Source organism: Phodopus roborovskii, unplaced genomic scaffold (assembly GCF_943737965.1).
Source record: "Phodopus roborovskii unplaced genomic scaffold, PHOROB, whole genome shotgun sequence".
NCBI lineage: Eukaryota > Metazoa > Chordata > Mammalia > Rodentia > Cricetidae > Phodopus > Phodopus roborovskii.
The window spans coordinates 44,189,049-44,205,260 of NW_026126511.1; the positions used below are offsets into that span (position 1 = coordinate 44,189,049).

Consider the following 16,212-nt stretch of genomic DNA (forward strand, 5'->3'; position numbering starts at 1 on the left):
AAGGGGGACGCTGAGACAAGGGCTCTGACCTAGGGGATTGATGTCCCTGATATGGGAATAGGTCAGTTACCATGGGAGTGGGGAAGGGCCTGATAAGAGTGTTTGACTGGATTTACTGTGTTGCATGCATTTACCCTTCTGCCTTCCACAATGCAGGGGTCCTCCCCAAATGTTGGGATATGTTATTGGATTTCCAGGGCTGTATGTATGCATCCCTGTGACCTCCAAACACCTCTGCTGTTGTAGCCAGTTGAAGTTCTGTAATAGCAGAGGAAAATGGGCTGAGACGAATACTGATTCGGCTCCATGTTTTCCATCCCTCAGATACCCTTTCCCGGAGTCCCTGAACTCCTTGGGTGTGTGGCCCAAATTCTTTTTCAGGAAACCAAATGGTGGTATGTTGATTCAGACAGTGGCTATGAGGTCTTTGGGGAAGTGGCTCAGTTCTTGGCCTGTGAGGACACTGGTGCAGGCCATGCAGAGACAGAGCCCACTAAGGGCTGCCTGCTGGAACTTGGGGGAACTTGGGCGAATGACAGTCAGTGTTGCCCCTCCTCATTCTCCAGCACTGGGCACAAAGGAGACTCTGCATGTGACTTAGTGCGACCCCAGTGTATGCTGGGGACAAGGCAGGAATTTGGAGTGGTTTGGAGCATTCCTGGAACTGCATTACCTGGCTCTCTACCATGGTTTCCTCATTTATAAAAACGAGGATAGCTAGCCGTTCCTTTTCTTGTTTTTTTATTGCAGTGTTTTCGGTAAGTAGAGATATGGGCATAGCGTCTGCCACACAATCTACCGGTGACAGAAACAGGGCTAGAGGCTGTGGCAAGGAGTGACCTATGTCTCAGGTTTCCCTTCTGTCTCCCAGTGAGGTCACTGTTGCACCCACAAGATCCCAGCCCTGCCATCTGGAACCCTGGGAATCCGCCCCATCTGAGGGGTAGAGACTGTTTAATCCTTGGGGTGTGCCTGACATGGGACGTTCTGAGAGTGTCCTGAGAAAACTGGACTCGGGCCAGGCATGGATTCTTTTATCCCTCCCTGTTGGCTGTGGAACCTTCTGGAGAAAGGATTAGAGCCCAAGTGCAGCTGGGGTTAGGGATGGGAGCCCTATCCTTGGAGCCATAGGCATGCTATGAGCTGCTGCCCTAGGCAGAGGGGAAACCTGAGTGGTGTAATGTTACAGTGGCCACAGCCTTAGATAGAGCAGCCAACCTGTCTACGGACCCTGAAGGGAGGGTTTGTTTCTGTTGAATGCAAGTGCTGCCTTCTGATACAGGGAGCCCACCCGTGGAGCTAAATGGGTGACATTTCCTGCTGTCTGTCCTGCCACTGTTTAAGAAACATATAACCATACACAGGAAGTCACCTGATTGACTTCCAGATCCACAGGCTCAATTCTGGCCCTCCTCTCCTTGGTGTGGTCCTAACCTGCGTTTCTTACAACCATCTTCAGATGCCCCTGTCATGTTCAGTCATTTTTCTGAAGACTCTGCCTGTGCTGCTCTTTTCCCTGTACCTTCCCGAGGGACATCCCTGCACATCATGTCCCAGTCACATGATTTTGGTTTCCAAATGGCTCTGCATATCCATGTGGTTCTATTCCCTCAAATACCCGGCATGTTGGTGTGCCCCCATAGCTGGGTCACTGTTCCCTTAGCTTCCATGACTGGGCTTGCCTTGTATTTTTCTCAGAGTAACATAGTCTAGAAAATTAAATAGTATAGAAAGAACCGCAGTGACAGTTCTGTTCTGACAGCTTGATGCCCTGTCTCTTTTCCTAGTTGAAGCTTTGAGTGGCCCCATTCTGGTCACCATGGTGGTGTGAGTCTGTGCATTGTATATAAACACACTTTCTCTCCGCTGGGGCCACCTGAAGAAATTCAGGGGCTTTGTGTAGTTCTTTACTTTGTGTGCTGATTTTAAAAGTTAACTTAAAACAACAATAAAACAAAGAACAAACAAACAAAGAAACAAAAAACGCAAAGCCTGAGTTGGGAGTTCAGAGTTTATGGGTAAACTTGGATGTGCGCAGGACATCTTGGATATCACAGTTTCATTCTTGCTCAGTGGGTGTGTGAGAATGATGCTGGCTGGTGGTTGTTTACACAGGAATTCAAAGGATGAAAGTGTCAGGTTCTGATTTAATGATGCTGGTGAGTTAGGGTGCTGGTGGATTAGAGGTACTGGTGGTGTAGTGGTGTTGAGGTGTTGGGTTAGGGGTGTTTGTGGATTAGGAGCGCAGGTAATTTAGGGTATAGGTGGTTAGTGTTTTGAGGTTAGCGGCACAGGTAATTTGAGGCATCGGTTGAGTATTGAGGGCTTCATTGCACTTGCTGTTCCTTGTGTTTTGGGATCCCACGTCTGTAATAAGTACCTCCCAAGGGTTATGGAAGAAGGGTCATGGCTCGCCAAGGCGTAGGTGAGTTTAGCTTTGCCTCAGAAGACATTGCTTCTCCCAGAGCACTTGGCCCGAGGAAACTCTTCCTATGGGCCTTGGGCTGTGATATGTAGTGGGGTGAGTCATGGGGAGGTCTCAACTTGGGAGACCTCCTAGGCCCTATCTTCTGTGTAGCGGTGGCTGTTGGTGGAAGCTGACCTTGTGTGTCTGCAGAGCCTCAGCTCCCAGTGTTGAGGGAGAGGGAACACAGCATAGTGCATGAGCTGTGTGGTTGCGTGCATGCATGCGTGTGGGCGTGTGCATGTGAGATTGGGTTTAGTAACAAGTTTCTGCTGCTTACTTTCTGCTGCTTGCTGGCAGACAGCTAGTGTGGAACTTGCCAGTCTGATTTTGTATTTCCAAGTCAACCGTGGCAGGGGAGGCTGAAGCAGTGTGACAGTTTTCTAGCCCTCCCAGGGTGCCTTCCCTTACTCCCTGTCTTTGGGAGGTTTCTGGACCATGGTTGTTAGGCGGCTTTGGTCCCTAGAAAAGGTGTGTGTGTGTGTGTGTGTGTGTGTGTGTGTGTGTGTGTGTGTGTGTTCATACCAGGGTCCCGGGACCCCATACCCTGGCAGTATCGGCACTGTTCTTGGCTTGCACATTATCTTCTCATCCTGGAAATGCCACTGGTACTTTGAACCTGGGAAGGTCTGCTCTCCACCCTCTTTTGAGAAATGTGAGATGGGACATTGAAAGTCGCCGGCTTCTCCTGGGCTGAGTCAGTGGTTTGGTGATGACGCACTGGTTCCTGCACAGGCTCCTTTGGAAGAGTTTGGAGGCCTCCCTTCCAGGTCCCCCCCCCCCCCGTTCTTTGGGGCTGGACCCAGCTTACGTGCACCCCATGGGTCAGGTGATGGGGAAGGTGTTTCTGGGCTCCTAGCTTTCTATCTAAAGACAGGGCTGTGCTCCACTGGCTCGTTGCCTCTGGTTATATGATCTACAAGCTCACCTGGGACAGCATACACATTTTCCACTCTCCCTCCTCCCTTCTCCCCGCCTCCCCTGGGTAAGAGAACAGGCTACTTGTTTTGTCCTGGGGAGGGCTTGAGAAAGAGATACCCTCCCTGGCCTAATCTCTCTAGAAGCTTATAGAAGGAGCCTGGTCCATGCATGTGTCATTGCCTGAAATTCCTCTTATAACTCAAGCACCTGGTTTCCAAGCTGCCACACTCTGAGTGACAGAGCTAGGCCGGAGCCGCATCACACTTTGCTGTTTGCTGCCCCCTTGAGAGTGAAGAGCAGTCATGCAGAAGGAGGCTGGAGCAAGCTCGGCTGCAGAAGAGGCTGCACCTGTTGCTGGCTATTCCCTGTTGTCATCCCTGCTGACCTATCCTGTCCTCTGTCCTCTGTCCGTCCTTCATAGGGGCTGCCCTAGGGTCTCTGACACATGCAAATTCCCTGTGTTTCCTGACTCAGAGGTTTGCTTGTTGGCTCCAGCTGTGTTTTCTCAAGTGTGCTTGGCCAAGTGTAACTGCTTATTAAATGAGGAAAACCGCTTGTGCTGCCAAAGACACATGTTTAGGAAGTGTCTGGTTAAAACTAACTAAACGGGTTTCTTTCCTGAAGGCCTTCCCAGAGCCCCTGGCATGCTGATGTGTCTAATGAAATTCTGAGAGGTAGGAATTACAGCCCAAACATGGAGACTGAGTGTGAGGTCTAATGTAGGAGCTGAGCTCCAGATGGGCTGGTGAGACTTGATGGAGAAAGGCACTTGCTGTGGAGCCTTGTGGCCTGAGTGTGAGCCCCATTACCCACTTGATAGAGAATTAATCCCTAAAGGTTTGCCTCTCCCCTTCACGTGTACACCATGGCACATGCCTGCTCACATGCATACATGTACACACACAAATAAATGTAAAATGATGATGATGAAACTCAGACAGGAAAATCCTTTATCACGTGCGTGCGTGCGTGCGTGCGTGCGTGCGTGTGTGTGTGTGTGTGTGTGTGTGTGTGTGTATGTTCTTCATTTTCTTCATGTAACCTCATTTGTTCTTTTCCTTTATTCTCAAGTCTTAGTTTTAAAATTATAGTTTTATATATAATGTAGACGTTATATTATATGTGTAATTTCTGTTTTCACCATTTTCAAGCTGGGAGAGATGGTTCAGTTGCTAAGAATACTTGCCTTACAATCACGAGGTCTAGAATTTGGATCCCAGCATCCGCATAACAAGACAGTCATCCTGTACATGGCTGTGACCCCAGCTCCCAGGCAGTTGGAGATGGCTGGGGCTTGCAGACTTCCAGCCTAACTGAGAAAATTAAGTCCTAGGATCAGGAAGGGACCCTGTCTCAGAGGGAGAGGTGGAGAACAATACATGACAGTCCCTGATGTCTTTTCCTGGGCCTCTGTGCATTTCAGACATCCACATGTACACACACTCCCAGGGAATGAACTTAGAGAGATGAACTTCGATGACCAGGGTTGCAACAAGAGCCAAATGGCGACTCCACCCCAGTTCTGTGCTGCCAAGGCCCAGGGTCACAAACAGTGCATTGCGCCATGTGTTGTATGGAGATTCTGGCTTTTTGTCACCGACAGCTGCAGGAGATGCAGCCTGGTGAAAGACAAGACCTCATTTGCTTGAGATTTTTGAGATTTCAAATCTTCTGCAAGTTAGTGCCAGAGAGCATCTTCAGTTCCCAGGGACAGTGGCCTCTTGTGGCCCACATGAACACTATACATACCCAAACATCTCTAGGTTGCTGCCCAGCAGCTAAACAGAGTGGTGGCCATGATTCCACTAACCATGCCATTGTTATACTCGCCCGTGGAAGTCTTTCCCCTGGTTTTGTTTGCTTATGGTGGACTCTCATTAAACTGGCAATCGACATGTGAAACGGGAAGAGGTAGGGTCTCTGGGCTGTCCACACTCAGGGTGTCCAGGTGCTATGTCAGAGGTGCCCAGGTGCTATGGTGGTTTCTGGGGGGGGGGGTTGGGGATCTGCCTTTAACTTGGCTTTCTTGTCGGGAACACAGAGGGTCAGTTTCCTCGTTTTTCTGTATTGCCGAGGACTGAATCTAGGGCTTGTGGGCAGGTGTTCTACCACTGATCTGTAGACACAGCATCTCTTCCATCTTTATTTCTAGACAGGGTCTCACTAGCTGCCAAGCTGTGCTTGAACTCACTATATAGTTCTAGGTGGACTTGAGCTTTGGATATTCATTTCTTAGCCCCTTGAGTAGCTGAGATTACAGACCTGAACCACTAGGCCTTTGCCTCCTACCCCTGACTCTTTCCTTCTCCTCCATTAAGCATTAAAAATACACTTTTTTTTTTTTCTTTTGTGGAGGAAAGGGTAACTGATGCTTCTGCTGTTGGTGGGTTTTGGCAAAAATATGTCTATGTTCTTTGCGATTTTGGGGGCCAGAAAGTTCTAGAATCTGAAAATGGCCCTAATTTAAGCTGTTTTTTTTTCAGTGTTCATCTGGGGCTAGGGGTGGGTGATGGGGCTATTTGGAGGAGTGGAAGGGAAGTACCAGGATGGAGTCCTTTGTCTTGTTTCCAATTTATACATTAGGTGTCATATGTGACTCTGCTTGGGAATTAAAGGACATTGCCTCCAAAGGTTGAAGATCCCCCCCCCCCCAGGCTGGGGTTTGGGGTGTGTGGAGGAGGGAGAGAAGAAAGAAACATGTGTTCACTATTTGGCAAGTATTTCAAGTATCTCTTACTGTTGTAATTAGGATTCTCTGAGAAAAAAGGCCAAGAAGGATGTGTGCACACATCTCTGTCTCTTTCTGTAGAGAGAGAACAAGGCTGAGAGATTTGTTTTAGGAACTGGCTCACGTCAGTGTAGGGGTTGAACATTCCCAACCTGCAGGGCAGGCCAGCAGGCTGGACAGCTACCAACATCACACAAGTGGCCTGCTTTAGTCAGGGACAACTGACTTTAATTGTTAACCTTATCTGAACAAAACAAAATAGAACAAACACTAGAGGATCATCTAGAGTGCACTGTTGTTTGATCAGGTATTTGGGTATTTCAGCCTAGCCTGGCTGAAGTAACGAAATTAACCTTTCATATCTGTGGGAGTACTGGAGGCCAACAGAGCTGGGGAAGCCAGGGCCTCTCCTCACAAAGACCTTTCTGTGTAAGAGTGAGGCCTAACTTATTGAGTGTTGCTTCATAAAAACATAGTGTAAAAGATACTGAGAGGTGATGGTATGGGTGAGGCCCAAAGGATCTGGGGAGATTTCCTGGGAGAGCCTGAAGAATAATTGTCAGGATACAGAGGTTCAGGTACAGAAGGGTGTATAAGACTTGGGAACCATAGTAGAGCAGAAGGATTCTGGGAACCAGAGTAGACCAGGAGGAGGCTAGCAACTAGCATAGACCAACCAGAAGGCTGCTGGGAACCAGAGTAAACCAGAAGGATGCTGATAACTCAGTTGGCTTTTTTGAGATTACATCGTATGTACATCATAATTCAGAAAAATGTGCTCCTGTATTAAACAAGCACAGACCATTAGATCTTGTCATTAGTCCCTAACAGCACACTCTCATAAGTTCTTATAGCATTTCTTCTGGTGGTGGTAGCAGCTTTTAATTGTTAGTTGGTTTTTGTGTTTGTTTGTTTGTTTGTTTATTGTTGGTTATTTGTTTGGCTTTGTGGTCTCATGTAGCCTGGACTGGCCTTGGACTTGCTATGTAGCTGAGTATGACCTTGAGCTCCTGATTCTTACAGCCTGAGTGCTAAGATTGCAGGCATGGCCACTGTGCATGGTTTATGTATGCGGTGCTGGGGCTCAAACCCAAAGCTTGGTGTACGATAGCTAAACATTCTACCAATGGAATCGCATCTCGTGGCCAGTATATGGCACTTTCCTTGCATTCTATCATGTGGGGGTAGGTGCATAGGCTGAGAGCACTGTAGCATTTTATACAAGGTTAAATAAGTGTTCATGAGTTTTGGAACCCTTAGTGGGGGACTTTAGCATCTACCCTCCCACAGAGACTGGGGTGGGGAGTGGGGGGGCAGGCCGAGCTCATTGAGGGTCTTCAGAGGCATTGTTTCAATGCTTGCTCATAATAAATGTGGTTTGTTCATCGAAGATCTCAAGGCCCCGAATGGTTAAAGGCTCTAACAGAAGCCACCCATGTCAGGACTCAGTAAGGAGCTTATATTCATCTTCTGCTACGCATGCCCCACCCCACCCCCATCTTTGCTTGTCTTTTCTGGAAGCTCTGAAGACTTTTTGGATGCAAGGCTGTGGAGAATTATGAGGGAGGGAGCACTTTTCACCCCTCCCCCCCCAAGAAGTCATGACTTATATTTTTGGTTGTGAGCCTAGCCTGTAACAGCCCTCCTTCTATTCTCTGGCTTGTCTTTTCTCCCCTTACCAATATCATCATACATTAACTCCTTTATTCATACATATTTTCCGTCTCCCGCAGACGCGAATGCAGAGTTTGAATCCAGATCCCAAAGCCAAGTATACAAGCATCTACGGCGCCCTCAAGAAGATCATACAAACGGAAGGCTTCTGGAGGCCGCTGAAGGGCCTGAACGTGATGATAATGGGCGCAGGGCCCGCACATGCCATGTATTTTGCCTGCTACGAAAACATGAAAAGGACTTTAAATGACGTTTTCAGCCACCAAGGAAACAGCCACCTAGCCAATGGTATTTTGAAAGCGTTTGTCGGGAGCTAGGAAGCTCCTCTCTTCAATGCTTGCTCCCTGGGCCTTCCTCCCCAGGACCCAACAGCCTTTGGCTTCCTTCGGCAGCTTATTCAGGAACAGAGAACTCTAGGGTCATGTGAATGCACACACATACACACACACACACATACACTCATCCATGTGTTTTTATTCATTCCCTCTTTCTCTGGGGGATGCTGGTGGTAGAGGTGTTTGGTATTTATTGTTGTGTGAGCTTTTTTTTTCCTTACAAAAACCACTCAAAACAATTAATGATCAGTCATAGGAAAAAAATCTTTTGAATGCTGGATGCAAAACAAAACACAGAAAAGGACAGCTTCTTTGAGACTATTTAAAAACTGGTACAACAGGTCTCTCCAGCGCCAGGATCTAACTAAGCTTGGAAAGGTCAAGACGTTTTATGCTGACTGATAGAGGACTCGCGCTACTGCCACCGCGGAAGGCCTTCCCCGCTTTAAGCCACAGGAGATTCGGGCCTTTGACCCCCCCAGCCTCCTCCGTGTGTCTGAGTCGCATCTTTCTGCAAGCCAGGGCTAAACTAGTCTCCTGTCATTGATCCAGGGAGGACGGGTGGATGGGGATTGGGCATTTGTGGGCAACTTGTATATAAGGCAGGAGCCAGTGAGCCAGCCCAGTGGTAGCGTGGGGTGAGGATTTAAAGGGCTTTCCAGTGGGTGGGAAGGGACTTGGGTAGCAGAGCGACCAAGATAGGTTTATTTTGACAAAATCCATTTTGAGGCAGTGGAGGAGTAGATGTGATCAACGGTCAAACTCCCCTTTGATTTTTGCTCTGTCCAGGACAGGAGAGCACCCTTCCATCAGCCACACTGAGAAACCAGCATATACAGCTGCTTTGCTGACACTCTGGCTTTTCAGCTGTGACCGTCACCAAGAGCCATGCCCTCATGCATCTCTGAGACATTGATAATGAGGCCAAACCACCTTATGTAATGGTTCGGCTCCTTGATGGAGATGGTCAGCCCAGTGCTACCCCTGTGGCATTATGGTCACTATCACCTTTCTGGGGATAATTGGCTCTGTGTCTGTGTGTGCAGTAGATAGGAGCCCCTCGGTGCCTTCATAAGAGGTGACTTAGAGTCTGTCCCTCATCCCTCCCCCCTGGTCATCGTAATTAGCAGGCAGCTGCACTAGGAAGCCAGAAACAGAAATTCCAGGGCTTTCAGGCTTTCAAAGCCAGGCTAGGGGAGACCTGGAATAAAGTTCACTCACAAGGCCAGTGTTAAGCAAGACAGCCGGCTGGCCATATGCACAGCGTTATCCCCCTTCAGTAGCCTCAACTTAAGGACACAGACAGCTTTGTGTACCCAAGGGCTCGAGACAAGAGAATTAACATCTAGGCAGTGGGAAACACCTAGAGTGTGGTTTCTGGGCTCTCACCTTTCCTGAGGTTGATGTATAAGAAAGAAAGGTCTCTGAGATGTGTATAGCAATGCTGGGTAAGCAGTAGCCCGTGTTGCTATTCAACATTTCTGCCACCGTTCACCTGGGCTGAGCCACTAGCCAGTCACTTTTGAGCCTTAGAAAGCTAAACCCAGAGTTCATCTGACTGTTAAGTTCAAGGAACTTTCCAGAACACCAGGAGTCAGCAGTTGATTTTTTGGAGTTTGTTTTGCAGGGATAGCTGGGAGTATGGCCACCCTACTCCACGATGCAGTAATGAATCCGGCAGAAGGTAATGTCCCATGGCTCCAGGGAGGGACAGTGGGGGGGGGGTAGGTGGAGAGGCTGGAGGAGCTGGGGGCAGAAGGTGGGCAAGGGCTGGCTTCGTCAGCCTGCAGGAAGACCGCATTCTGTATACATTCCTGGTGGGGTCTCAAGACAGCCAGGGAGCACCGAGGTTCTGGGTGCTTCCTGCTGTGGAAACAGCTAAGTAGAGCTGTCTGCCTCCTTGCAGGAGGAGTTAGAAACTACTCTTCAGACCCTGCCCCAAACCCAGTGTGGTAGGATACTTGGGATTTTTTTGCACAGTTTTCACTACTGTACAACCTATGTGTTCAACAGTGTGCACAACAAGCATGTACACATCTGACACTGTTCAATGTTTGCAGTCAACAGATTTAGAGGGAACTGTTCCTATCTCACTTGTTGTGGGGTGCAACCCAGGATGCCCTGGAACTCTGTCTGAGACTCAGGATAGCCCAAAGTCCAAACCTTTCTGCCTCAGCCTCCTAAGCACTGGGATTATTGGCATGCATGCATCACACACCCTACCCTACCCCCCCCCCCTTTTTTTTTGTTTTTTGGTAATGATTATGGAAAATTTCAAGAAAAAGTGAATATTGTAATGATTATGGAACATTTCAAGAAAAGTGAATATATAAAATTATTAACCCTGTATACTTCTAAAATTAACATTTGTCTTTCTGGGAGGCTTTCTTTTATTTGGGGATTCCCCTTATAAAATAGGGCAGTATTTGTAACTCACTTGGTGTCCTTATGTATACTTAAATCATCTCTGGCTGACTCATAGGTTTCAGTACTGTGTAAGTAGGTGCTGTATGATGTTCCCTAGGGAATAATGCCAGGAAAAGGCCTGCATATGTTTGGTGCAGAACTTCCTTTCCTGGTTATTTTGACATAGTTACTTAAATCTGTGGATTCAGAATCACAATATAGAGGGACTAGCTGTATATATCTTGGGGTTCTTTCTTTTTTTTTTTTCAAAAGCTGTTGATACAGGGACCTGACAACAGCAGTCATATGATCAATGTTAACCAAGCAAAGAGTTTATTTAAATAGTACTTGTGTTTATTTTTGAGACAAGGCCTTGTTACATAGCCCAGGCTGGCCCTGAAATCTCTGACCTCGTGCTTCAGCCTCCAGATTTCTGGGATTATAAGTAAATGCTACCACACCTGGATTCTTACATTTTTTAAAAAATGTTTTTATGTGTATGGATGCTTTGTCTGCATGTATTTATGTGTATCTGGTACCCACAGAAGCCAGAAGAGGGTATGGGATCCCCTGGAACTGGAGTTACAGACAGTTGTGAGCCTCTTTGTCAGTGCTGGGAATTAAATCTGAGTTCTGGAAGCAGCGAGTGCTCTTAACTTGAACCATCTCTTCAGTCATGTCCACCTCCCACCACCCCCCACCCTGGTTTTAAAAAATAATTTACACGAGGCTCATCCCCATTCCACATGCGGCGTTACTGTTGCCTCAATCAGGTCCCTGTTTAAAGATGAAACACATCGTGTGGATGATCTGGCGGTGCAGGCGCTGTTAAAGTTCTAAGGAGCATGCTTCATTTTCTCCGGGCTATGAACCATTTGTTTATTTTGTCTTAAAGCCAGGATCTGCACTTGGGGGTATCACTCAGCTTGGACAGATGTAGTTCTAGCGTTGTCCCAGTGAACAGATCAAAATCGGATAAGTCGGGGATGCTCTTGTAGGTTAGTGTTTTGTTTTGAGACTCGATCTGACTGTGTAGTCTTAGCTGGCCTGGAACTTCCTGTGTCGAACAGACTGGCCTTGAGCTCATAGGGATCCTCCTGTTTGTGCCTCCTAAGTGCTGGAATTAAAGGCATATGCCACCGTGCTCAGCTCAGGGACAGGTCAGGGAGAGGGAGGTATTTGTGGGGAGTGTGCAGAAGGCTAGGAGGGCCTTGGGCATTAGGTCATCTAGTCTAGCCCGCAGTGAATGCCTGATTTGGGGTGACCTCTCATTCAAACTTAAGACAGGAAATTCTTTACAAGTACCCACTTTCCTGGCACCGGGCCCCGGAGATAGGAATGAAACAAAGTTGAGTTGGACTGCCTGGAGCTGGCCCTCCATGGCTTCTTGGCTGGGGCTATGCGTGTGCTGTCTTGGTACCTGTCACCAGTGCTTGTTCTAACATGCTTGTTTCTCTTTATTGGTTGGCTTCCCATCTCACTCCCATCTGGGACGGGGGGACCAAACCAACCACCCTGCCTGCTGGTCGCTCCTCCTCCCCCCGACCCGGACACAGTGGTGAAGCAACGCTTACAGATGTACAACTCACAGCACCAGTCAGCCCTCAGTTGCATCCGGACGGTGTGGCGGACCGAGGGGTTGGGGGCCTTCTACAGGAGTTATACCACACAGCTGACCATGAACATACCCTTCCAGTCTATCCACTTCATCACCTATGAGTTTCTGCAGGAGAAGGTCAACCCACTCCGAAACTACAACCCACAGTCTCACATCATCTCAGGAGGCCTGGCCGGGGCACTGGCTGCAGCTGCCACCACCCCGCTGGATGTCTGCAAGACCCTCCTCAACACGCAGGAGAACATGGCGCTCTCCCTGGCCAATGTCAATGGCCGGCTGACGGGCATGGCCAATGCCTTCAGGACGGTCTACCAGCTCAACGGCCTTGCTGGCTACTTCAAAGGTATCCATGCTCGAGTCATCTACCAGATGCCTTCCACCGCCATCTCCTGGTCCGTCTATGAGTTCTTCAAGTATTTCCTTACGAAGCGGCACCTGGAGAATCGAACTCTGTACTAAAGGAACGGGCAGTGGGAAGTGGTCCCAGCATCTTTTGTTCCTGCCTCAACCCCTTGTCCTCACACCCAGGCCCTGTTCTTGCAGGGTGCTCGTGCTGGGCCCTTCCTTCCCTGCCTGGTGCCCTGGAAAGGGAGGAGCAGCCTCCCCTGCCCTGAAGGCTGTCTGTGGGAACATCCTAGGTGGTGGTCGGTGGGAAAAACTCAGGAAAGAGAGCGCGAGAAGCTGCCTTTTCTCCTTTCTCAAAAGGAACGTAGCTTTTCTGCATCCTTGTGGCCGTCTCCTCCCTAGATCTTTAGGTCACACCGCAGAGGAGAGCAGTACACGGTAAAGAAGAAGAGTTTATGTACATAAAAGTACCATTACCCAGTCTAAAATAGGTGGATAATGTTTACCCTTTATTTTTCTACATAGAGATTTTTGAAATTGTGTGTTGCTTGTGTGTGTCCATAAATAGGATTAGAGTTGGGATGATGTACCTGTTTCTTTTTTAAAAAAAAACAAGAGGGTTGAATTCTCCCATCATGAGAAGTAAAACAAAACAGGGTAAAAAAAGGCACCAAAGTAATAAATGGCTTTATGTGGCCTGAAATTGTGGGTAGCTTCCCTCCCCTGGGAGTATAACTTGAATGTAACATAATAAATATGAAGTTTATATTTTAATTTTTCTCTTTTCATGGGGGAAAAAGGTACGTTGAAAACAAGTCAAAATAATGATCTATCACTTGGAGCTTTATTTTTTAAACAACAACAACAAAAAGTTCACCCATGTGTGCCTGTCTTTCCAAACCTTCCAGGACCAAAGCAATGGCCCTGGAGCATTCCCTCCCTCTGTGGACATGCCCACCACTGTAGGGTGGTGGCCCCAGTAGACTAAGAATGGCTTGCCTTACCCTTCCCTGTGAGTGATGTGAATGTGTGCCTCCCTGCTTAGCTCTTAGCACTGGAAATGTCTTCATTTGCATAGCAAATCAGAGACAATCCCCGCCTTTGTCTTAGGACTAATTTCTGCAGTGAGCTTGTTTCCAGGCACTTCGGCTGACTTGGTCACTATGTGTTTTTATTAGCCACCTCTTAACCCATTTTCCCTTCACTCTAGGGACTTTTGAAAATCATAGCTAGAGTATTTCTGGCATTCATCTGTCCCCTGCCCTGTTCCAGCCCTGGGTCTCACCCGTCACAGTCTCTTACTGCCCAGAGGCCAGCCCCCCAACCCAGGCTGCACTGCTGACTGCCTCTCCAAAGCTGCTCAGCAGGCTCGTCTCATCCTGTGTCACTTGATATCTGCGTCCTCTCTGCTTTGTTTTCTGAAGTGGAGTCAGATCATCTCTGAGAGAAGACACAAGCCTATGTCTTCTAGTCTGCTGCTCTCATGGAGATGACAGAATGGCTCGGTTTCCCTCTTGCAGCTTGTCTGTAGATGAGCAGAGAATACACTGGGGTTTTCATCTTGGTGGCCCCGTCTCATTTGGAAGCCGTGGCTTGTGCTTCCTCTCACCTGGGAGGTGTAGACCTTAAGTTCCTGTGATGGGTGCAACTGCCTGGGAAAAATTCAGCTTGTACTTGGAGAATTTTCATTTAGGGACTCTGGTGATATCTTGCTCACCACATGGGACCACACATCACCCAGTGTCCCTGGGCACAGGCTTTGTTTTCTGTACAGCAGCTGTGAGGAGTTACGTGATGGTCAGCTGTGCTCCTTTTTCAGATCGGAAGGAGGAAAGAGCCACCTCAGGTTCTTAGATGTGCTCCCTGAGGGCTTGGTGGCTGGCTGCTGACCTGTCGTACCATAGGGTAACAGTTTCTGTGCATGCTGGTGTCTTAGGATGGCTGATGTTCTATTTATTATCACAGAAAAATGTTGCTACTCTCATCCTGCTAGTGTTAAATTGAGTAGTGTTAAATTCTGTAAATGGAGGGGGAAATCAAATCATAGAGTCTAAAGTAAAATTTAAATCAAGTCTGAACCATTATGCCTACCACACCATTTGGTGACTAATCCTGCTGCAAAAAAAAAAAAAAAAAAAAAAAAATTCCCTGTTGGATTTTCGTTAGTTATCTTCTGGAACAGCCTCTTTGGTCAGGGCCATGTAAGATGGAAAGGTAAGATCAGGACTTCAGAACTCGGTGACCTTGAAGTCCAGGGGTCCAGTCTTAGCTATCACCTCCCTGCGATGAGCCATAGATCTGCAGGAAGGCAGCTTTTTAACCAGCCCAGTCCATCCAGTCACCATGGGTTGAGCAAGTGACGTATCTGAACAAGACTGTTAAAAAGTTGTGAAGCATTGAACAAGTATTTGTCGCTCTGTGGGGTTGATTCCCCCTCCCCACCCTTAGCTCCAAAGTTGGTATTGTCCTCACCCCCAAGCACATTATAGCCCATGTGTTGATTGTGACTTTTGACATTGCAAAGTTCTAAATAGGAAAATGCTTCCTCCTGCCCAGTGACCAAGTTAATAGAGTCATTGGCATCTTTGGAGTGACATCCAAGGATGGACCATGCCACCTGAGTACACTCTTAATATTTTAGCTCTGTGTGTGTGTGTGTGTGTTCTCTTGTTCAGGCCACATGACAGTCACCCACTTAATAAATGGGTGTTAATTTATTATAGACTAAAATATTGATCTTTTAAAAATGGGGTGTTCTTAATTCGTGACTATTTTTTTAACAATTGGATTAAATAATAGCTACTTTTATGTGCAGTTGTGTGCCCCCTCCCTTGTCTCATGTCTTACAGCCATAATCTTCCAAATGTCACCCCAAGGCTGTGTGTCCAATACACTGCTATGTTAGTAAGGTTTTATTTAACTTTATTTATGGGTAATTGTGTCTGTGAACAGCAGGTGTGCTGCTGCCAGTCGTACAGTGTGGGATTAGTGTCCCAGTGTTATTTTCTGAATGTCTTAAAATGTCTGTGGTTAAGATTGTTTTTGCCTTGTGACTTCTGAGTATGGGGAGCTGCAGTGCATTCCCATGTGGGGGTGTCTGCTGTGCTGCTACAGTTGTAACACTGGAGCTGGAGAAAATAAAGCATTGATCCTGAAACTGTTGTGGACTCTTTGTGGGAGCACAGAAGGGGCAGGAGAATGGTCATACAGGAGACCAATAGGCTGGGAACTAACCCAATTAGATGCAGATCACTACCTGCCAGCAGAGGGTGCTCATGTACATCACGATAGCTGGAGGACTCCCTTTTTTAAATTTTCTGTGCATTTGTGTTTTGCATGCAATATATATATATATATATATATATATATATATATATATATATATATACTTGTGTATGTATATGTCCATGTGTATATGTGTATGTATATACACGACAACATACAAACATACACATATAAACGTATACATACAAACATGCATACATATGCATGTGCGAGGGTGTCGGGTACCCTGGAACTGGAGTTATAGACAATTGTGAGCTGCCGTGTAGGTGCCAGGAATTGAACATGGTCCTCTGGAAGAATAGCCAGTGCTCCTAATGGCTGGGCCATCCCACCAGCCCTGCCTGCTTCCTTTGAACCCCTGGAGGGTTGCGACTTCGCTGCATATACTTTTGTGAAGAGTCAATTGGGAACCTCTTTCAGGGAAAGCTCCAATTGA

At 47.5% G+C, this 16,212-nt stretch overlaps 1 protein-coding gene across 1 annotated transcript in view; it reads left to right on the forward strand.

The window, feature by feature from the left end:
- Slc25a37 (solute carrier family 25 member 37) overlaps positions 1-15,648 on the forward strand; it is a 38,637-nt gene extending 22,989 nt beyond the window's left edge. The window contains exons 2-4 of the mRNA XM_051195451.1: positions 7,847-8,075; positions 9,750-9,806; positions 12,085-15,648. Coding sequence (XP_051051408.1) covers positions 7,847-8,075; positions 9,750-9,806; positions 12,085-12,605 — 807 coding nt within the window. The 3' untranslated portion in view covers positions 12,606-15,648. The remainder of the gene's footprint in view (positions 1-7,846; positions 8,076-9,749; positions 9,807-12,084) is intronic.
- The last annotated feature ends 564 nt before the right edge of the window (positions 15,649-16,212 follow it).